We start from the raw sequence: 22,801 nt of genomic DNA on the forward strand, positions 1-22,801 counted from the left end.
CAGCAGGAAGAATGCCCTTGAGTGACCTTAGGAACATTCCTTCTGGAGAGTTATGTAGATGGCTTTAAAAAGGGATTAAACAGATTCATGGAGGATAGCTCAATCTAGAGCTACTAGCCATTGTGACTAAAGGGAACTGGCAGATGCAGAGGCAGGAAACCTCTGAATACCAGTCCCAGGAGGCAGCAGCAGGGGGGAGCCTCAGCCTCTATGCCATGTGCATTTGACCTTCCAGGACAACTGGTTGGTCATTGTGTGAGGCAGGAAGCTGGACTGGATGGATCCCTGGTTGATCCAGTAGGGACCACTTATGTTCTAAGAAAAGTAAGATATGAATGTAACACATAACCCACCCACCCGGGTGTGTACTAAATGGCCACACTTAAGTCAGAGGCACAAGCTGGATAGTGTTTATAGTGTACATGGTACAGCTGATCATTTGGTTGCATTTTTTCAGCTGGATGGGTGCATCCCATCTTTGTAGGTCCATCAAATGAGGCCTTTTCTTATTAAAACTGGGGTTGAAAAATAGAAACAGAAAACAGGTCCCAAACTCCACCAAAGACTACATATACTATCATCATATTATAACAATAGTTCACAACTGGATTTTCCAGTGTGGACAAGACAATCCATTTGGGAATTATTGCCATGGCACAATATCCAGTGATATATAGCTGCATATGGCTTCCTTGCTGTTTAGAGCTAGCTTGATTTCCTGATTGAGATTATGCTGCCACAGGTTTCCTTTCCTACTTGCTGGTTAGTCAAGTAATTCTGGAGAGGTAAAAATTGCTGATCTAAAAAAGTATATTGTGAACCATCTTTAGGTTTCAAACACACCTTGAATACAGTGGTGTCACTTTAGCCTTTGATAGTCCCGGCAGGGGTGGTGACCAGTATTCCCTCTAAGCTGAAATTAGCAGTTTTCATGCCATTATTTATCACCCTGGATTTACAATTGAGGAATTTCAGACAGACGATATAATCCGGAAGACGAATGGTTCCCAAACGGTTTCTGGTCTGTCATTTCAGACAGAACCGTTTTAGAACCGGTTCCCTATTGGAATATATTTGTAATTTCAGACACAAACACTTCTGTCCCATTTAGGAAACGGGGCTGAAGCATTTTACCTGTCAACCACTTCCAAGTACTCTTCAGTTTCCTCTCCCGGTTCCGATGTGCTTTTCAGTTTCCTCTCCCGGTTCCGATGCGCTTTTCCCCCGCCTTTTTTTGCCTGTGCGGGCGATCTCCGGCTTCCCCCCCCCCCGGAACGGTCGCTTTATAGTGCTATAGCGTTATAGTGCTATAACGTAACAGCATTATATCCACCCCATTGGAATGGCTGGAGTGTTTTGTTATAGCGCTATAGCGCTCTAAAGCGAATGTTCAAAAAAAAAAAAGCCGGAGATCGCCCGCATGGGCGAAAAATGGCGGGGGGAAAGCGGTGCAGTCTGAAATGGCAAACCACTTCCGATCCAGCTCTTTACTGGAAGGGGAAAGCCATGTGTGAAATGGCAGCCCTATACCGGTGTACTCCATGACGGATCAAAAACGGCTTCAAAACGGGATAAAAAGGGTAATGTGAAATTCCTCAATGAATCTCATTTGCCATTCTGTTGTGCATTCGGATCACTTGGCAGTTTACCTTACTGAAGAAAAAATTATGATGTACTTAATTCTAGTATTTTGTCTTGCTAAGAACAAGGCATATATTTGAAAATACATTCACAATCTCTCCCTATTCCAGTGTGTGTGTGTGTGTGTGTGTGTGTGTGTGTGTGAGAGAGAGAGAGAGAGAGAGAGAGAGAGAGACTTCCTGTACCAAACAAGATTGTTGGAGTGGGCACACCATGTTGTTATGGAGCCCCTGTGAGCGGGGTATCCTGTGAATCACACTGACTGACATCTTTTGCATGCTGAAAACATAGGTTTCCATTTTAAGAGCTTGCTGGGAACTTCTTACTTTATTTGTATATTTGCTGCAATTGCCAGACTTCTGTTGTACATCTGTTTGGGACGAATGTTTGGCTTTCATGTGACCTTGGCAGATGTTATCTAGGTTTTCAGACGAATGCACTGGGTAAAATGTTAGTAGTAGTAAACAATGAGAGGAGACAGATGCAACCACTTTGGATCCCCATTGGAGAGAAAAGTTTGTATAAATGAAATAAATAAATTACAATTCTTAATATTGTTGTTTTTCTTGAGTGCCTGAGCTGGTTGTGCATCTCTGTGTATGTGCGTATCACGCATGATTCAGTTTATCCAGCCTGAGGATGTAGCAAGAGCCTTGGATAAATAAATAATAACAGATCTTTGCAACAGTCTGTAGAACAGGCCTATATTGTTACATTTAGAGAGAGAATCTGAGGACAAAAGAGCGACTTTCCTAAAGTTGTTTAGTGAGGTCTTGGAAGAGAGCCAGTTTGGTGTAGTGGTTAAGTGTGCGGATTCTAATTTGGGAGAACCGGGTTTGATTCCCCACTCCTCCACATGCAGCTGCTGGATGACCTTGGGCAAATCATAGTTCTGTCAGAGCTGTTTTTGAAAGAGCAGTTCTCAAAAGAGCTCTCTCAGCCCCACCTACCTCACAGGGTGTCTGTTGTGTGGAGGGGAAGGGAAAGGAGTTTGTAAGCCACTCTGAGACTCCGAGTGAAGGGCCCGGTATAAAGCCAATCTCTTCTCTCCTTCTCTTCTAAGGTATGGACTGGACTGCTGAGTATGCCACAGATTTCAGCCCATTTATTGTAGCCTCTGCATAACAGCAACTCCAGCCATTCCTAACTCTTAAAAGTGGGACAGCTGTCTGTATGATGCTGTTAATGCCTCACTGAGGAATGGTTTGATCTCACAGCCTTGAAGGAGGCCATGATGAGAGCCAGCATGGTGTACTGGTTAAAGTGTTGGACTAGGATCTGGAAAGCCCAGGTTCAAAGCACCACTCTGCTATGGAAGCTTGCTGGGTGACCTTGGGCCAGTCACACACTCTCAGCCTAGTCTACCTCACAGGGTTGTTGTGAGGATAAAATGGAGGAGAAGAGAACGATGTAAGCTGCTTTGGGTCCCCATTGGGGAGAAAAGGCAGGGTATAAATGAAGTAAATAAATTAATTAATAAATTCTAAATAAACCTCACTTGATGAAGGTGATCTCAATAGCTAGCTGAACACAAGGTGCCTGTGCTTATGATGGCAACACAGCTCCAGAGCTTCTGGGATGATAATGGTGATTGGGATTCCTTTCGATTTGGCTTCAGGCTTGTTTTGAGAATTGAGATTGTTGTGACTGCTCTTCAAAGACTGATGCCACCTTGAGCTCCTTAAAGGAAAAGCAGGATAGAAGTATGATAGATAAATAGCAGTACACAGATGGTTTTCGTAATGGAAAGAAGCAGTAAGATCCCCAGAGATCTGTACCAGGATCTTATTCTTAAAGTAAACCATGTTCTTGTTCATACATGATTTAGAATCAGGGATGGACAGTGAAGTAGCCAAATGTATGGGTAAAAACCAAAGCAGATTGCAAAGAGCTCCAGAAAGATCTCTCCCAAACAATTGAATGGTTCACAAATTGGCAAATGAGGGTAAAGTAGTGCATATGGGAGCAAAAATCCTAATCTTGCATTTACATCAATGGGATTTGAACTAGCATCAACTAAACAGGAAGAAGACTGGAGTTGCTCTGGATAGTTCAAAGAAAATGTTGGTTTGATGGACAGCAGCAGTAACAAAGGGAAATTCCATGTTAGGTATTATTAGGAAAGGGACTACAAATAAAATAGACAGTATTGCAATCCATTTTATAAATCTACAGTATGAGCCTAACTGAAATAGCTTATAATGTTCTGGTCATCTCCATCCCAAAAAGGAATCTGATGAGATCAGGCTAGCCTGGGCTCCAGGTGCGGGCTAGCTCCTGGTTTAGATGCCTTTAAAAGAGGTCTATAAGTGGCTAGGAAGGCTACATAAAGTTACCATGTTCAGAGACTGTTTGCCTTTCAAAAAACCATTGGTATATGAATTCATCTGTCATAGCAAATCAAAATTAATGCAACCTGTTTAACAAATTAATACAAGCTGGTTATTAACAAATCAGCGACAAACCCTAGTTGAAATGTCAGATAGGTAAAGGTTCCCTTGCTCGAAAGCCAGTCAAATCCGACTTTAGGGTTGCGGGGCTCATCTCCGTTTCAAAGCCGAAGAGCCAGCGCTGTCCGAAGACGTTTCCGTGGTCATGTGGCCGGCATGACTAAACACCAAGGCGCACGGAACGCTGTTACCTTCCCACTGACCTTGACTTGTTGGACTGTCTGCATTTTTACATGGAAGGTAGTTGGTTTTGATCAAACTACAGTTTATCATGACTTCTGAATGTAGCTGTAACGTATTCGCATTCAGTCTTTGTTGTATTATCCCAGTTTGCCGTGCAGGTTCCAGCAGCTTCTCCTCTTGACTCTTCTCTCAGTTACTTCCACATAAAGCATGGTAATGTTGTGATACTGTGTTTCAGAAGATGTTCTAGCTTAAGCCAGGTTTATTTGATTCTTATGTCATGTGTGCTTGTATTGGTGATAGCTTTTCTTTTTAAAAATAATAATATTTGTATATAGGCTGCCTTTCCACTATAAATAATACTATAGTACTATAAATAACACTCAATACTATAGTACTATAAATAATACTCAAGACAGCTCTGTGCCACTAGAAACAAACTGGAAGTCAATGGAAGTGTTACAAAATGAATGTAATATGCTCAGTCACAAAGTCCTGTTGCTTAATAAAAATATTGTAAAATTTTCATTCCTGTGTATTTAGCAGTAATAATAAAGTCTAAATGTGTTACTGAACAAGTTAGAGCCAGATACCTTGGGCCACAGTTTGCTGTAATGTTGGAATAATGATTTACCACTTTTCTTGATATAGGAAGAGCCTGGATTGTACAGTGCCAGAAGCTTATGTACTGGGTTCTTTCAGTATGAAATTACTGTAATGTCTCAGGGAAGACAGATGGATTTCACTGCTTGGAAGAGGTCAATCACCTCTACTCATTGTGCCTTTGCTCACACTAGAAAGGGTGGTATGCCGTTTCAGAGCTTTCAGCTTGCTAGCAATGATCTCTCTGTCAGCCTAGCAGAGGAACAGGTTTTCTTTACTTGTTGAGGCTTATCACCAGTAGCTTGCAAGAGGAAGGCAAGTTAATGCTGACTCATGTACTTCCTCTGCACAGTCTTATTTGTTCTCTATAAACTTTCCCACAGCTGTAGCTCCTAAATATGCATTTGTTACTCTTTGACTAACCTGTTAATGAGAATGGCCATCTGTGAAGGTATATGACATGTTTCCGACCATCTGAACTTCCTCCAGTATAATTTTTCGTCCTCTGGCAGACCTGCTGAAGGTGAACATCTGGTGAGCCTTGTAGGTCAGTTGATTCATGGTTCCAACATGTACAGTTCTGTTGGTGGCAGCCTAAGGCTGAGGGACCCAATGTTCTTGTGCAGAATATTAGTACGAACTCTGCAAACATAAGCAGCCATGTAACCTACCCTTTCCATTTTTCAGTAACATCAGGTGGAGGGCATGAGTGGTGCCTGTGGGTTACAGTCCATATTAACTGTCCTGTGAATGGAAGAGGCATGCAGCATGCATACAGAGAACATAAACCAGTGGAGGAAAGGGTGCTTGGTACTGAAGCATAGTCTTTTCCTTATAGAGACTTTATGACTGGGTCGTCTGGTTTTTTCCCCATTCTTGTAGTACAGAAATAACATAATGGTATTTCTAATCTCTGTGCTTTTTTTAAAAAAAAATTCTATTAATTATCTTCAAGCTCCAAGGCCAGGCGGTGCCCATGGCAACTTTAAGTACAGTAACAAAGCAATTCTGCAGTTTAGAGAATGGAGGGGGCTGAGGAGCCAAAGGGATAATTGTGTTCCTTTACAGCTGTACAGTAAAATGAGTCACAGAGGTTTGTGTGTATTCCAGGTAAGAGCTGTTACAAGACTTTGATCCAGGTTGATCTACTCTTTGATCAGCCCTGCTTTCTTCAGGGCCAAAGAAAATAAAGAAGTTTCAAAAGTGTGAGAACAGTGGGGTGGCAAAGGGGGGGGGGAATTGAGCCAGTATTTGTGTTAAATTACAGTGAGATCTCAGAGTGACTGATAGCTCCATATTAAATACCAGGAGATACGTCGCAGGGCTGACTGTGAAAGAGTCTAACCATCTGGCCAGAAAAACATCACTCTGGGTAGCGGCTGTTAAAGCTCTGGTGTTAGAGAAGTGTTAGAAAATCAAAGAAAGGTTCAGCACATTGGGGGGGGGTGGCTATTAAGTTGCAGGAGGTTTTTGTCCCTCCTATACATCTGATCATTTGCAACATGTTCTTTATCCTTATTTACACCACCATCTACTCCTTTGCCTGTGGATTAGGGGTGCAGAAGCAATCAAGCGGTCAGCAAATCTGGCTTTGCAGTGTTGTGGTTTCCACACTGGTTTTAGCATTTCAGTCTCTCCCCACACCCAGAGTCTGTAGAGGAAGTAAAGAGCTCAGTTTGGCTTAGCTTCTGGTTTTCTCCCCGGTGCATAAGAACAGCAAACAGCTTGCTTTATGGCCAGACCTGAAGTGAAAAGGAGCAGGGATGCACCTGAAGAATCCTCAAAATGTCTGTTCCTTTGGAGAATATGTTAATAGTGGCAAATCATAATAAGTGCTGATCAGTGGGTAATCCAAACCAGCTAGCAAAACAGTATTTCTTTATTTTTAATAATCTTGTCCTGCCTTTCCTGAATACTCCAAGACCATTTGCCAACCAGGTCCAAAAAACCAAGAAAGCACAATAAAATACAATGTGCATAAAAGTAGGGACAGTTAAGAATGAGTAATAGTCTTGTTTGCATGAATAAGTGATTCCATTTCAGGAAGAGTAAACAGAGACAAAATAAGACTACTCCTCTTCTTTCCCCTCCTCTCCATGATGGCCTCAAATGTTACCAGAAGATCACTAACTCCACTGAAGGGGAACAGATTTAAAGCTGCAGCTTCCATTAAAAAAAGTCATATGTTGACATTGGCAATAGTTTATCAGTGAAATCAGAACAGCCAAGTAAACTAATTTGTGATCTGCTGTTTCCTTTCGTTTATAGCTTCTCTTAAGAATTAGGGCGTTTCCACTCTTTGAAAACAGTTCTTTCTAGCTTTTTCTTTTAAGGACCTTCCTTTTGCTCTCAAAAATATACATTTGTTCAAGCCCAGGCATATACTTCAGGGTCCAGTTCAGATACTTTTTTTTCTCCATAAGGATTTCTGGAATGGTTCCTGGGGAGACATATTAAGGAAAGTGGTCCCTGAGAGGAGAAAGTACAGCTTTACAGTCTTCTACATCTAGGTGTTATATAGGTTCAGTTTTTTAAAGAAGAGAGATAAGGCTATAGTTCTTAAGGGAAGAGATTTCTTTTGGGTGTGTTTTACTTTTAACTGGCCTTAAGCTGGGGTGTGTAGGACTCACATTTCCCCCAGGCTCACACATGTGCCTCTTCTTTGCACGGAGGCTGAGAATTCCAGTTCAGTTGTATGTGAGGAGGGGAAGCGAACTCAGATTATCCTGTGCATCTCTGAAGGCGCCTTTCAGTTGACTCATGCATACCTCAGAGATGACTGGAGTTAGTTTCCGACGAGTAATCTTTCCGCAAAAGAGGAGCATTTGTATGAAGCTGGCAACAAGTTGGGCTCATTTTTATTTTTATTTTCGGCTGTCATGTAACAGCTGACTTATGGCAACTCTGTAGGGCTTTCAAGGCAAGAGATGTTCAGAGGTGGCTTGCCACTGCCTGCCTCTGCGTCATGACCCTGGACTTCTTTGGTGGTTTCTCATCTAAATACTAGCCAGGGCTGACTCTGCTTAGCTTTCAAGTTCAGGCAAACTAGAGCTAGCCTGCGCTATCCAGGTCAAGGGCGGGCTCATACATATCTTGGCTTAATGTCTGTTGGAAGTGATGCCTGAACACAGCCTTTATTGACTTTAGTTAATACTTCTCAATATCATCTAATTATGAAAAGAAGGTAAGAGGAATTGAAAGTGGGAAGGTATGCCCTTCCCGCTCTTGTATAGGCTTACCCTGAGCGTTAGTGATGTGGAGAGATTAATGCACGGACACGTGTATGGCACATGTGATGGAGGAGACTGGAGATTCATGCAGGCTTGTTGCAAGACTACCATAGCCTTCTGTACAGAACCCTTTACAAAAACCAGGCTGTATCAGTCACAGCGCTTCAGAGCAAATCTAAACTCCTTTCTGGAGTACTTCATTTTCTAACAGAGTGGTCAGCCTTAAAGTGTCCTTAGATGGCCTACTAAGCTGGCAGCTGGAGACAAAACAGGTTGAAATGGCTGATGACACTCCCCAGAAATGGATTTCTGGAGCTTGTGCTAAATCCTGCTAGTTGTAGAGAGTGGTTTTAGTGGATCTTGGTAACAAAAGCTGTGATGAGGAGAAAGATAAAGTGCTGTCAGTATTCTGCTCTTAAAACATCAACAGTAGAAAACACCATCAAAGATTGCCAAAACAATATATTAAACAATTATAAAGTTGGTGGTGTCACAGCAACAACATTAATGCATACTGTAATTATAATAAGGCATAAGATACAATATTTCCTCCTTTGAAGATAAGACATAAATTCCATGTAGTCAGTGTAACTTGATAGGAGGAGTCCACATAGTCATAACATTTTCCAAACAGCCTTTGCAAAGATGCCTGTTCTAGATACTTGGAAGATGCATTTCCTTTGACTTCTTCATTTTGCCGGCTGTGTAAGTGGAACCTGATTTCAGCAGTTTCAACAGACCACAAGGTTCATAGTGTTAAAAAAAATGTATACTTTGTGTTTGTACGGAGGTGCAGACTATATCTCCCTGGCTGTGGTTTACAATTCCTTGTATGCCTTGCAGACGAGTTGGTTCTTCTGATTCATGTGATTTTTATCAGTGACATCTTAAAAAGATTTCATTGCAAGCATCAACAATTCCTTTGCAAGCAGCAACCGCCTGCTTTAGATCAATTAACTGTAAACAGGGTGGAACTTAGTGGAAGCCAAGTTCATTCTGCTTAAGCACCTGAACTGCAGAGGTCAGCAGCATTTTGGCACGGTAGCTGTTGTAATGTGACTAAACAGGTGAAATACAGCAAGCATTCTCTGTTACTGTACCTCAAGCTCTTGTATTGTTTGGTTGTGATGTGTGTGTGTTTTAAGTGCCGTCAGGTCACTTCTGACGGTGACTCTATGAATTGATGACCCCCAAAACGGCCTACTGTTAATAGCCTTGCTCAGGTCTCTCTCTCTCTTTTTCTCTCTCTCTCTCTTTCTCCCCCCCCCCCACACCCTTTCCTGAGAATTAGAGAAATGGTTCGGGGCTTGTGTGAAGAATCCTGACAGTCCAGTTCTTTACTTGCCAGCATACCTGTGTCTCACCTATGTATTGATGAACCGAGTGGGTTATTTTTTTTAAAACCAAACTCAGTTTCGGGTTCATAGTCACTGCCGCTAGGATCTGATTACGTTTAGGTGTAGCACAGATCCGAAATGAAATTACACAAAGTAAAAGTAGAAAGGGATAGTTGGAGATCAGAACTCCTTGAAAGAGTGCTAGATTTAAACGTGCATATTATTTATTTGTTGTTTTTCATTTTGTTTGTTCTGCCTGTCCAGATAACTTGTGAATGAGCTATGGGCATCTCCAAATGTTGAGGAATACATATTAGAAATGCCCCAAGGAGCTGCTTGACTGTGGCTCTTTGGTGTGCATGTCTACTGTATATTGGGTGATTCACATCTCCTGTATTATATTCAATGTTGTCCCACCCTTCTGTCAAGTGCCTATGAGCAGTATAGAAGTAGGATGAAGAACAGAGTGAGAAAATACTTCTGATTCTGAATCCTGCTCAGATGCCAGGATTTTGCCCATCATTCAGGAGTTGCTATCTTCATGGGAGATCTTCATGCTTAATTGTTGGTGTCACTGTTGAGTAATTCAGTGTCAAGAAGAGTCCTCAGTCAAGAGTAGAATAGAGTGCTTGCATTTCCTGCCTGTTGGTATTTACTCTGCCTAGTCTGTGCTTGTGTCAGGTGCGAAGTGCTAAGCCAAGCACTTCCAAGTGATGCATGCTACTAAATTAATATCTTACAGTCTCCTGTCCTTTCCACACCATGTTCTCCTTCTTCCATCCCTTCTCCACAAGTCACTTCCTTGTAGTTACGTTAGTCAGAACAGCATTACCTGTTCTAACAAGAAGAAGAAAAAGAGTTGGTTTTTATACCCTTCTTTTCTCTACCCTAAGGAAAGCAGCTTACAATCACCTTTCCCTTTCTCTCCCCACAACAGGCGCCCTGTGACGTAGGTGGGGCTGACAGAATTCAGAGAGAACTGTGACTGGCCCAAGGTCACCCAGCAGGCTTCATATGGAGGAGTGGGGAAATCAAACCCGGTTCTTCAGATTAGAGTCCACTGCTCTTAGCCATTGCACCACACTGGCTGGCTTCCAGTTATCATTTTTGGGAATGATATTGTGTTGAGGGAGCCTCATGATATCCATTTGGAGGAACAGCCCTGAAGACTGTTAATGTAACGCGATGACCATCTTTCTAGATATGTCACAACAGTAATGTCGTGTGACACTTTTTAAAAAATCTTGGAACATTTCGCAAATAACAGTTGCAAATGGCATTGGGAACAACCATCAGTACAACAGTTTTATGACTAAGTTCATTGGTCATGACAGCATCTTCTAGTATAACTGCTGTTTACAATTTTATATACGTTCTCAAATTAAAAATGATTTTAACAGTTTAAAGATGTGTTGCCCAGTTAATCAGGGCTAGCATTTTTCCCGATCAACTGACTTTTGCAAAATTGATCTAACTGGTCAATCAATGTTAGCCATAGTTTGAAGAAAATAAAGTACAAATTTCATCATCTTACATTTACTTTCCTCAGTGGGTCACTAGAGGCGGTAAATGTAAGATGAGTAACTGGCTAGAAGGATGGCATTTGTTTTGGAATACGAAGCTGTTTGAATGTGATGAAACACAACCGAAATGTGACTGCCCCCTCATATTGCTATGAGATACTAATACACATTGATCATGTGATATAGTTATCCCTGAACTGTTTCATTTTAGACGAAAGGTGAGGATCACTTGCCATGTTCAGAGACAACCACTTTCTGCATGGGGGGGCGGGAAGAAGAGGCTTTGGCTTCCCCACCCTGTTTGCAGGCTGTCCAGTGGCACCTGACTGGCCGGACCCTTGAACTAGAGGGTTTGCAGGTCTGATTCAGCGGGACTGCTTATGTTCTTGTGTCAGAATAAAATCAAAAAGCCCCAATGACGAGAAGAGTCTGGGTGGTGGTGGGACCCTTTCTCGACTGAAGTGAAGTGTGTAGGTCCTCAATTAAGTTCAGAGTATATGCAAGAAAATTCTTTTAAAATGGAGCCGTAAACAAAACTAAAGTTCATGGGAATCAGGGCAAGTCCTGCTACTGTCTTTTGTAGTTTATCACCTGATTTGCCAGAAGCTGGATGTGCCGCAAATAAAAATGTGCACACAAAAACCTTTAATCCCTTAATAATTGCTCTTTCTGTGTTTCCAGCAGCTACGTGCACCCCCAGTTTCCCTTTCATAATGCTGTTCTGACTCTCACTGACGCTTCTTTGTGGGATTAGGGTTGATAACCAACTTGGTAGCCTGGTGAAATGAAGAGAGGAAGAGAATCTTTCCCTCTTTTGCAATTATAGTTGCATTCTCATGTTGCACTAGGGAGATTGAGCAAACGTAGCTGTCATGTTAGGTGGGAAGTGGGATGGCTGAATGACGTTCTGGCCTTTGCATCACAGGACAAGTTGCCCTGTTTTTCCCAATCTCTTACTTTTTAGCAGCAGAATAAAAGCCAGTTCTAGTGGAGCAGCTGTATCAATCTTCTACAGCAAAAGCAAGAGTCCTTACAGACTAGACAAACTCATTTATTGTTGCATAAACTTCTGTGCCATGGGCTCAAGCTTGTGAAAGTTTATGGTGCAGTAAATTTGTTGGAAGTAACTCAGGCTCACAAATGGTTAAAATCCTTGCTCTGTCTGCAAATGTAAACCTGCCAGGGTGGCATAAGCAACAGCCAGGGCAGAAGCAGGAAATTGTTGCTAGGCAAGAGTGTATTTTGCATCCTAGGGGGGAAGTGGAAGTTTCCGGGACTCTTTCTGCAGCCTTGTTACTGCACAGAGCCGCCCAGATTATTAATTGCTGGGTCACCTCCCCTCTTATTGCTGGCCTAACTGATCTGTGGCAGAGATGTCTCGTTATGAAAGAAGCAGGCAGTGCGCCAGGGTGGTTCTGGACTGTTTAGACTGACAGGGAGTCAGCCATGTGTGTGATGTGTTTAATAAATCAACGTGGCTGTGCATTGTGACTTCTGGCCAAGTGCCTTGACCTTCTTGGCTTCTTGTTTTTGTTTATGAGCAGGAGAGGGTATGAGTTAAGAGAGCAAGAGGGCTCCAGAGGGAGTTAGCTGGGTTTCACCTTCTTGGAAAACTGATCTGCGTAGAAACAAAACAAATGATGCAATCCTGTCAAGGAGGTGACCAAGGGTTTCCTGACAACAGCCACTGGATATATTGGTCAGTCTTTTATGTTCGTTGTAGCTCTGTCCAAGAACTGATACAAACATGCAGAACAATGACATTGTATAGCCCTGTTGGTTCTAGCCTCACCCTCTCACAGGTGTAGAAATCGAGCCCAGAAGGGTTTTTTTTAATTAAAAAAAATACACAAAACTGCCTTGCGTCAAATAAAGCTGTTAGACCATCTAGACCAGTGCAGTCTACTGAGACTGACTGGCTCTCCAAGGACTTTCTCTTGCCCTGCCATCTAAAATCTTTTAATCGGAGATACCTGGGTCTGAGCCTAAGATGTCCTGTATACAAAGCATGTGATTTACTGTGATTCCTTTCCTACAGAGGGAACAGTTCAGATCAGCATTCCCTCTGCATACCTGAAGTGTTACAAACCCAACAAAGGCTGTTCTGTGTGATTATTGTGAATGCGTAGGTCAGCTCAGAGTATCAGGGCTCCTTTCTACCATAATCTGTCAGTGTTCAGGCCTTTCTCTGGGCAGAAACAATGGGCTTCCTTTCAGAAGAGCTGGTTTCATTTTGTAACTTGCAGTCTGCCTGATGATGATGATGATGACGACGACGACGATTACCAGACGCCATTTTGTATGTTTAAACAGAATGGTCCAGAACGCTAACCCAGCCAGTAAAGAAGCCTTAGCAGTGATGATCCCTATTTTGAAACATTCCTGGTTCCACAGTTGCATAAAGACAGCCTGGTGATTGGTACCATAGTTGGGGGGAGGAAGAAACGACGTATTTTTCAACCGTGTCCCTTCTACCTGTCTTTTTATAAGCTTGTGTGTCCCAATTCAGATGCTCCTGTACACCTAGACAATCTAACGGAGCTCCTGCCTGAATTTAGTTTTCCCCATTCACTTCAGTGGTCTGTAGCCTACTGCTCCACAGGATGTTGCGTTCCATTGGCATGAGGTATATCCTACCAGCAGAGGAGCCTTTTGTGTGGCAGGACACAACACCACACCTTTAGCTGAACAATGTGGTAGGCTACTTCCCAAAGTTGGGTAATGGCAGAGTATACATCTTCACTGTCTTTGTAGTTCCTGACACTGTTGTAAGTGGTGAATCCCCCCTCCCTTGCATGGGAACTCCACATACACATTGTTGCTTGTGAAGTTTTGGAGTGGGGACTATCAAAAGACATTTCAAGCTCTGTGGTTTCCTGTGGTAAATTACCTGGCAGATAAATAATCCCTAATAATTCACATTATTGAGACTGGTTATATTTTTGAGCTGTTATAATGTTAATGTTCAAAAGTTTAACCTGTTGAATCGCGCGATAGTATGTGAGAAGATATATTGTATGTATGGACAAGTTGGAATGTTCAGTGTTTGTTTTGTATTTCGCGTTGTATTTAAAAATAATAAAAATTGTTTACAATTTTTTAAAAAAGGTTTGGAGTGGGACTGTGGTCAGAGTGATGGTGCATTCTCATTCCCTCAATATTATTAAATGTATAACACAGACACAGGGTTTTTTTGGTTGGCTGGTTGCAAAAGAACGAAAATCAATCGCTCTTTTTTTAATCCGTAAAGGAGGAATGTCAACTGTTTCAGCTCTGGGAAATAAGCTATTTATTATCAAGAAGTACTCAAATGTGGCTGTGTGAACATGAAGCCCAGATAGACCTTTCTCTTTTCAAGGAAAGCTGGACTGCTGAAAATTCTGCCTGCAGCATGTGGGCTGCACATGTTTTAAGTTCCCCAGACTTAATTTAGGATGATCCATGCTATGTGACGGTATGGCATCACATTTGCTCACTGGTATCCTTTCTCTCCCCCCCCCCCCCCCCGGACTTTCAGAGCAGCTGGTGCTGGGAGCCTACAAAGAACTGTCTCGGCGTTGGGATAAGGACTACGACTCCTTTGTTTTGCCATTGCTGGATGAACTGCAACCCTGTTACATTCTCTACCGGCTGGACACTCAGAATGCACAGGGCTATGAGTGGCTCTTCATCTCCTGGTCACCTGACAACTCCCCGGTAAGCCTTTCATTTGCCTCCAGTAAAAGAGACCCTGCTCAAGTTGGGTTCGTCTTTGTCTGGCACGTGTAACTGAATCTATGGTGTGGGGTGAGGATGGGAAGCTCTGTGCAGAACAGCCTTTGTTCCAGTTGCTGTACCATCCTTTTCAAGGCTTGTAATAGCCGTGGTGTTGATTAAATTGATACCTTTGTAATACTTTTTCTCTGCTCTTCCTCCAAGGAGGTAAGGGCAGCAAACATGGCTCTCCCATTTCCTACTGCCCTTCACAACAAACCCTGTCAGGTAGGTGAAGTTGAAGAGGGACTGGCCCAAGATCACCCAGTGAATCTCAAGGTGGCTGTTATGCCAGATTGTACTTAGATGTATCCACTACCTTTTTGCTAAAAGAAAACTCAGAGAAGTCATTTAATCATATGAGCTACCTCAAAAACATTTTTTACTGAGAATGTGTGATACAAACATTTAAAATAAAAGAGGGCTCTTTTATTTTAAATGTTTGTATCACACATTCTCAGTAAAAAGTGTTTTTGAGGTAGCTCATATGATTAAATGACTTCACTGAGTCTTCTTTTAGCATTTTTAAATACATACTTTAGAGTTTTCATATGCATATTTGTTACTTAAAATTAATATGCAGGTATCTGGTTAATTAAGAACTAGGACACGATTGGTTGAATGTGTAACTTTGCAACCACTTTGGGAGACAATTTAGAGAACAAGTAAACGTTAAGGAATAACAGTTGAAAATGTCAGAACGGTGTACTGGCTGGAATCGAAGGGAACAGGGTTATAAAGTCTAGGGAAATCAGACTGAAATGTTTTTACTTTTAAAAGACAGTACTGGGCAGAAACAGTTCCATTTAACAGCTCGGGATATACCAGTATTGAGACATTTCTTCCTTATTTTTATTGTTTTTCCTTCAACAACCCACCACCAACACCATCATACATATACATATAGACATTGAAATAAAAAAGATCAGATCCCTCTCCAGCTGTATCAATATTAAACTTTCTATGCCTGTGAGTCCATCCACTCATAAAATTTTTTCCATCTGTTTTGGAAAGTCCCATCTTCTTTTCCATCTTTTAAAAGATTCATGGACCAGTATTGAGACATGATGGGGCCATGGCCCTGTAAGAGATCATAGAGGAAGTCCCAGGCTCAAACCCGGGGTCTCCAGTTCAAAGGATCAAGTACTGGTGATGTGAGAGACTTGTGCCGGAGAACCCTGGGGAGCCACTGCCAGTCTGAGTAGGAAATACTGACCTTTATAGGCCAAGGGTCTGAGAGTCATTATAAGAAAGGTTAATGTTTGTGTTCACGTAGAGCTTCTCTAGGTGGCTGAGAAATGTGTATGGGTAAGTCTGTTTGTTAACTTCTGAATCTATTTTGCTCAGATTGCTAAAACAGATTTTAATAGTAATAATATAAATGTGTTCTATATTATCCAATAATATTCTATGTGTTTCTTCATAGCTTGCAATATTAATTTAAAACAATAAAACTAGTTCAGTTGTTTGGGCTGTCATCTTGTAAAGGTTTCCCTTGCTTGAGAGCTAGTCAAATCCAACTGTTGGGGGCGGTGCTCATCCCCCGTTTCCAAGCTGAAGAGCCAGCGCTGTCTGAAGATGTTTCCGTGGTCATGTGGCCAGCATGACTAAACTCGGAGGCGCACGGATTGCTATTACCTTCCCACCAAAGCGATACCTATTTATATACTTGCAGTTTCTTGCTTTCGAACTGCTAGGCTGGCAGGAGCTGGGGCCAGAGACGGGAGCTCATTCCATCACACAGCACTAGGGTCTCAAACTGCTGAACTACCAACCTTCCGTCTGCAGCTCAGTGTCTTAACCTCTGAGCCACCACGGGCCCCTGTCATCCTATACTGGTCTCAAATTCAATCAGCTGTACTTACAGTTTCTTTTGGGGAAAAAAGAGTTTGGGCTGTTACTTGATTAAAGCAATCTTAGGTAATTAATCATCTACAGTTTAAAATATATTAAATCTGCATTGATTTGCATATGAATAAACCTGTCATTCTTTTCTTGTTTGTTTTGACATGTGGTACCTCATAGCTGTCCCTGTTTTGGAAGAGCCATTTCTTCTTGTCTGGGGGAAAAAGGGAGAATGCTTCTTCTTACAATGCCTGCTGCCATTTAATTAGCCTTTTTTAAAAGATCAGTAATGGGGGCATGAACAAAATATTTGAATTCATCAATCAATGGACTTGTTAGTGAGGTCTAAAGTGAGAAATATATGATCTACTCTCAATATTTAACGCTTTCGGAGAGGTAATTGGCTAGAATGAATTTGATCACAACATGTTCGGATTTCAGAAGGCTAGATTGACTGCTTTTGCTACAGTGCACTGAAAATCCTGCAGCACTTTAAAGACTGATGCTTTCAATGTGCCATGTTATTTCTTGCCCATGACTTTTTGCTAAAGATTATCTCTATTGCCTTATTTCCAATTTCAAAACATAAATGCAGTCTAACAAATCAGGAGCTTTTTAAAGAACAGAGATCTTACCCTTGGTGATTTAACATGTAATGAAACAACAGGAAATATTTCTATAGACAGAGGTCCTCTGAGGTTGAGCCTATGTTTCCTTCATATGTTCTCAACGAATCTTACATGACTCTTGCACCTATAGGAGGATCTGTTTATTTTAAACCTGTCATGCCATCTAGTGGCCAACCTGGGCCATTCATTGGATTTAGCACTCACTGACTTGAAGTCAATCTAGGTTAAATGTTGGATAATCCATGAATGGATCCTCAGTACATATTCTTTTCACAAATAGCAGTGCTTTGGATCAGTGTAGTGCTGTAGGGGTAGCAGATTGAACAGCCCCATGATAGTTTCACTACAGGTTTCACTACAGGTAGTTTCACTACAGGTAGTTTCACTAGAGGTAGTTTCACTACAGGTAGTTTCACTACAGGTAGTTTCACTACAGGTATTAACATCAACAGGAGAAGACCCTGATGCTGGGAAAGATTGAAGGTCAAAGAAGACGGGGACGGCAAAGGATGAGATGGTTAGACAGTGTCATAGATGCAACGAACATGAAGTTGAGCAAACTTCAGAGGACGGCGGAAGATAGGAAGGCCTGGCGTGATCTGGTCCATGGGGTCGCGAAGAGTCGGACTCGACTGTGCGACTGAACAACAACAACAATTAACATCATTAGGGAAAGCTGTCTTTCCCCTACCCAACCTTACCATTAAATCCAGACTGGAATTATTTTCTCCTTTTATTTACTGAGAATGAAAATGTTACTGAAACCACTCAGTACTGCTGTAAGGATGCATCAGTGGTACAGACATACGACATGTAAACTACCAGTAGTTTAAAATTGGCCCGGCTGTCCCCAAGGCATCCTGGGAACTACAGTGGTGTGAGGGGCGCTGTGTATGCTAGCAATCCTTAGCCCCTTAATAAAACTCCCCAGGGTTCTTAAAATGATGATATGGCAGCTATCCAGGGTGATACAGTTGTTAAACATGGTAGACTGGGAGGGATTCCCACTTGCCATGAATTTCACTGAGTGAATGTGGGCCCAGTCATACACACTCATCTTAACCAATCTCAAAGGGTTCTTGGAAGGATAAAACAAATGACTACCTTGTATATACTATCCTGAGTTCCTTGGTGGAAAAGCACGGATACAAATGTGAGAATATATGGTTAAAGAACACATGGGCCATGTTCATGTGTTAACGTTTTTTTAATTAAATTTCTAGTCTACCTTCCCCTGCACAGCAGGGCTCAGGGCGGATTACAACAGCAATTCTAAACGATTATTATACAGTAATTTAAACCATTAAAACATTTTGCATGTCTAAGTCCATAAAGGAACATAAAACCCACATTAAAATATTTTAATTTTAAACTGTGCTTCTCCCAACTTTCTGTCCTCGTTAGCAACATTTGTATATGGCCACAAACACAACGAAAAGCAAATCTCGTGCTTGATGTCATGTATGAAAATAACTTTTCTCATTGGATTTGGCTCTGAGCTGGAGTATTTCATCCCATTTCCTTGAAAATGGAAACCCAATGATGACAGAGACAGATAACGTTGCTCAGCATCTCCAGGACCTTGCAAAGAGTTCCTTGATAAAATCACTCCCAAAAGGGAGCTGCTGGATTCAGTCCCTACCTTAATTGTTTCATTGGCCACTGCACAGATTTTTTATACTTCGATGCTCTATGTGGCTTTCAGCATCTATTTGAATGTATTTTAGAACAGTGGTCTAGAAGGCCCATTGCCTTCTAAAGATTATGGTTCTGTTCAGATATAAGTAACATTCCTGATCCTGTAAATCACAGTTTAGATCCTATGGAGAACTGCTGAGAGAAAGGGGGACAATTTTCACTGATTTCCCCCCCCTTCCTGCTGCAGACATCAGACTCCCCCCACCGTGCTGTTTTGGGGAGCCCCCTGTCCCTCCGGAGAAGCATTTGGGGGTGGAATTTGGGGCTGCAGTGGGTGGGGGAAGGCAAAGTTGCATTCCATGATTGGAGATCCTTTCCAAACCCATAGGACTGGAAATATGCCATGAGACTCATGTATGTTTCTTCCTGTCTTTCACTTCCCCTAGAATCCTTAGCTTCTCTCCCTCTATCTTTCTCAGAAAATCATTGTTTGCTGTTAAAAGGAAACCAGGGGAATTATGGCTTGCTCGGCTTATAACTCGCCTGGAAACAGAGTTACAAGGCACAAGGGGAGGAGGGGAAGGGAGCACATGAGTCCACATGAGGCTTATGGTCCTATATAAAGAAGGCTGTTCCTGATAAGAATCCCAGAAAATGTATAGACTTGAAATTTAAAATATTACTTGGCCACTTTGTGTTGGTAACACTTATCTAGCTGCATCTCCTGGTATACTCCAGAGCACTGGTTACACTCTTCAGATAGCAGTCTTCTGGTGATATCCTCTTCTTGGGTTGTCTGTACGGCAACAGTTAGGTCACAAGCGTTTACTATGGTAGGCTGGTTCTTTTGGAAGGGCCTATAAAAGAAGGCGCAAAGAATGCCTCCACCTGCTGCATTTAGGAAAGCGTGCAAGATGGTTTTATTCTGGAGTGCAGTTGGTAGAGGGGAAACTGTTTTGGCAGATTTGGCTCAGTTTTCAACTTACTGCTTTTTTATCTTGTTGCCAGGTGATTATGACACTTTTGTGTCCTTGCTACTTTGTTAACTGCCATGAGTCTGATGAGATAAGGCAGCTTATAAATATTTTAAATAAATTAATACTCTGGCCTTCAGATTGGCAATGGCCAGTAATCTGTTCACATCGCTCTGAAATGGCTTGTCTCTGTGTCATTTTCCCTCTGTGTACGGCCAGGTAAGACTGAAGATGCTCTATGCAGCAACCAGAGCAACAGTGAAGAAAGAATTTGGAGGAGGACACATAAAGGATGAGCTCTTTGGAACAGTTAAGGTATGGCTGTTTGGGAGGTGCAGTCCTTTGGGGGAAAGGCTTATCTGCCAGTGTCTTGTAAAATTTGGGCTGCAGTCACAGGGGCAGGAAAATGCGGGGGGGGGGCGTGGCTGTTTGCCCCGGGGCTAAAAAAACGCGCGGTTGCACAAGCAGACCTACCGTGGAGGTTCCATGGCAGAGGGGAGGTGCCGATCACTCCACAGTCCTGCAGCGCGGCAAAGAAGCGGGGCACAGGGTGAACGGGATTGGGGTGTTTTTTTTAACTCAAATGTGCGCATGCTCCCTTGGGTGCTTGTGCGCATCCGTGGAGACTTTGAAAAAACACCACCTTTTTGTGAGGGGACATGGGTGGGCGCCGGAACTACCACCGGAAACGCAATCAGACGCCCACCCTTGCCCCGCGGTTTCAGGAAACTAGTACCTCCGAGGTACTAGTTTTTTTACCGTGCAACTTCCGCGGGAAGCCTCAGGTTCCCCACGGGAGCTCGACGCTTCCCAGATGTGGCGGTGAGATTGCGCCCGGAAAATCCGCCTATCTTCCGTCCCTCTAGCGTGCCTAATGCTCCGTGTGACCGCAGCCATTGTATAGTTTTGCTTTTTCAATAAAAAGCTATTGAAGATCCCTCATCCAGTGGACATTCTGATTCATTTTCTTCCTTTGATTAGTTTTCATTTCCATAAGGCTGAACTATCTAAAAGGTGTGTCTATCCTCCAGCAATGTTATTGGGATTTTCAGCTTTGCCCATTATTTTTACATCCATGGGTGAATTCAGTTCTACCTGCTATGGGAGTTCTTATGGTTTCTGCTCTGTAATTGAGGGAGAATCTCTATGAATTGTCACTGAAATGGAACTTCCATGTGCCCGGTGCTATTTCTTTGTGCAAAACTGGCAAAGGAAATACTGGCAGCTCATGGGCTATGAATGTGCTAGTTTTCTCATATGCCTTGTTTTATGCCTTCTGAATAAACTTTTTCTTTGTTTAATATTGCCCTTGAGCCTTAGTTTATTCAAAACTTGGGACCTGATAATGAGCCTTGTTACTTCTCAGTACTACTTATTAGACTTATTGAATGTAATGTTGTAGAGGAGGGAATGCAGTGACTGGAAAAAAAACCCTTTGTTACATAGAAAACTTGAGAGGTACTTGGGCTTCCCATTGGATCCAGGCACCCCTGTTTTGTTGCTAACCAGGTATAATACCTGTCCAGGTGTAAATATGACAGAATAATGACAACCTACCCTGGATTCCACACTCATTTAAATCTTGGTTAGGTATGGGCCATTTGACATATCATGCAGCATCAATCCCTGTTTTGTCATCAACAAATTATAAAATGTCTAGGTAATTGTTATCATGGAAAGAACCATAAGGTGGCAGCATTGCTCATGAAATAGGGCCATGCTATAAATCTTGTCCTTTTGCCCATTGGTCGACAACTTTGATGTGCCTGTGAAATCCACCCGGTATGTTTGTTTTTGGGTCATGTGCCAGAATGTCTGACATTAAGTACTGTCTGTGTAGCCCAGTGTGAATTCACGTCAGTGTTCTTATGTTTGGGGATTCTGATTTCTGAAGCAGTTAATACTTTGTGTGCAAGCTTGTCTGGTCCCTGCATCTCCAGAAACAGAGCAGAAAATGTGTATCTGCCCAGCTGATTCCTGCAGTCCACTTGGGGTGGAGGAATTCAGCTGCTGATTCACTAAACGCTTCGGATCTGAATGGCTTCAGGTACCAAATAGGCATCATCTAGTGTAGATAGAAGATAGTTGTTGGAACCTGTTGGGGCTCTCAGCCTGTTGCTTTTTTTAATTGTTGCACATATTGCCTAATGGAGCCAATCTCAAGTGCCACTTTAAGTGTGTCCTTAATTAATGATGACTGCGCTTACATAGCATGCAGACTGTATGTTATGTAAGGCTGACATCTGCTATTCCTTCTTATCACAGAGCAGTTCAGCTCTGATATAATAGAAAGTAGCAAAGACCCTAAACCATAGTTCTTTCTCACACTTTGCTAACCTTAGATCAAGATGGGCAGCCATCTGTGTTAAAAGTCACAAGAAGTCTGAGTTAAAATTGTAGCTCTTTGACCACAGCAGTGTCACTGGCTACACCTTTCCGTCTCTGCAGGAGGCTGAGTGCTGGTGTGCCTTGAGGTCTCTGGCAACAATACTGGCCTTAGTCTGGAACAAGTTCCCATGGATGTCAGTCCTGGAGGGGGCGGGAGGAACTGTGCCCTTGTTTACACTTCCTGAAGCCCCCTAGGAAGCAGGGAACCTGGCTGGCCAGCTGCTAGGGCTGTCAGAAGTAGATTTATAGTGCAAAGGTCAGGAAACCAAGACAGCTGTACTAAGTAGAAGCTTAGGCTGATTCTGTGTTGACTTTTCCCTCCATTGTTTTATGAAACCCACAATTCCCCTCTGCATTGCATGCTGGTTTCACTTCCTTTGATTATCAGGTTTTATGGTCGCTTCCACACTCCATGCCACTTTCGAAATTTTTTATTGTGGGGTTTTAGTGAACCTTCTGCATGGATTTATGGCTATTTTATGGCCATCAGTATGGCATTGCCCCGAGGTATTTGAATGTCCGTTTTGAGCTGCACTTTTTCCTCCCAGTTGAGAAAATGTGGAGCAAATGCTAGACGCAGAATCGCCCTTAGAAACAAGCTTAGAAA

The 22,801-nt window shown here is 42.5% G+C and overlaps 1 protein-coding gene across 3 annotated transcripts in view; it reads left to right on the forward strand.

Annotated features, from left to right (window-relative positions):
- Positions 1 to 22,801, forward strand: part of TWF2 (twinfilin actin binding protein 2) — a 46,705-nt gene that overhangs the window by 5,280 nt on the left and 18,624 nt on the right. For 2 of the 3 annotated variants that reach the window (XM_015420909.1, XM_015420910.1), the window contains exons 2-3: positions 14,485 to 14,663; positions 20,026 to 20,121. In XM_015420909.1, coding sequence (XP_015276395.1) covers positions 14,485 to 14,663; positions 20,026 to 20,121 — 275 coding nt within the window. The remainder of the gene's footprint in view (positions 1 to 14,484; positions 14,664 to 20,025; positions 20,122 to 22,801) is intronic. The other variant, XM_015420911.1, reaches the window with a different exon arrangement.

The sequence above is a fragment of the Gekko japonicus genome, unplaced genomic scaffold, assembly GCF_001447785.1.
Source record: "Gekko japonicus isolate JY-2015 unplaced genomic scaffold, Gekko_japonicus_V1.1 scaffold2634, whole genome shotgun sequence".
Lineage (NCBI taxonomy): Eukaryota > Metazoa > Chordata > Lepidosauria > Squamata > Gekkonidae > Gekko > Gekko japonicus.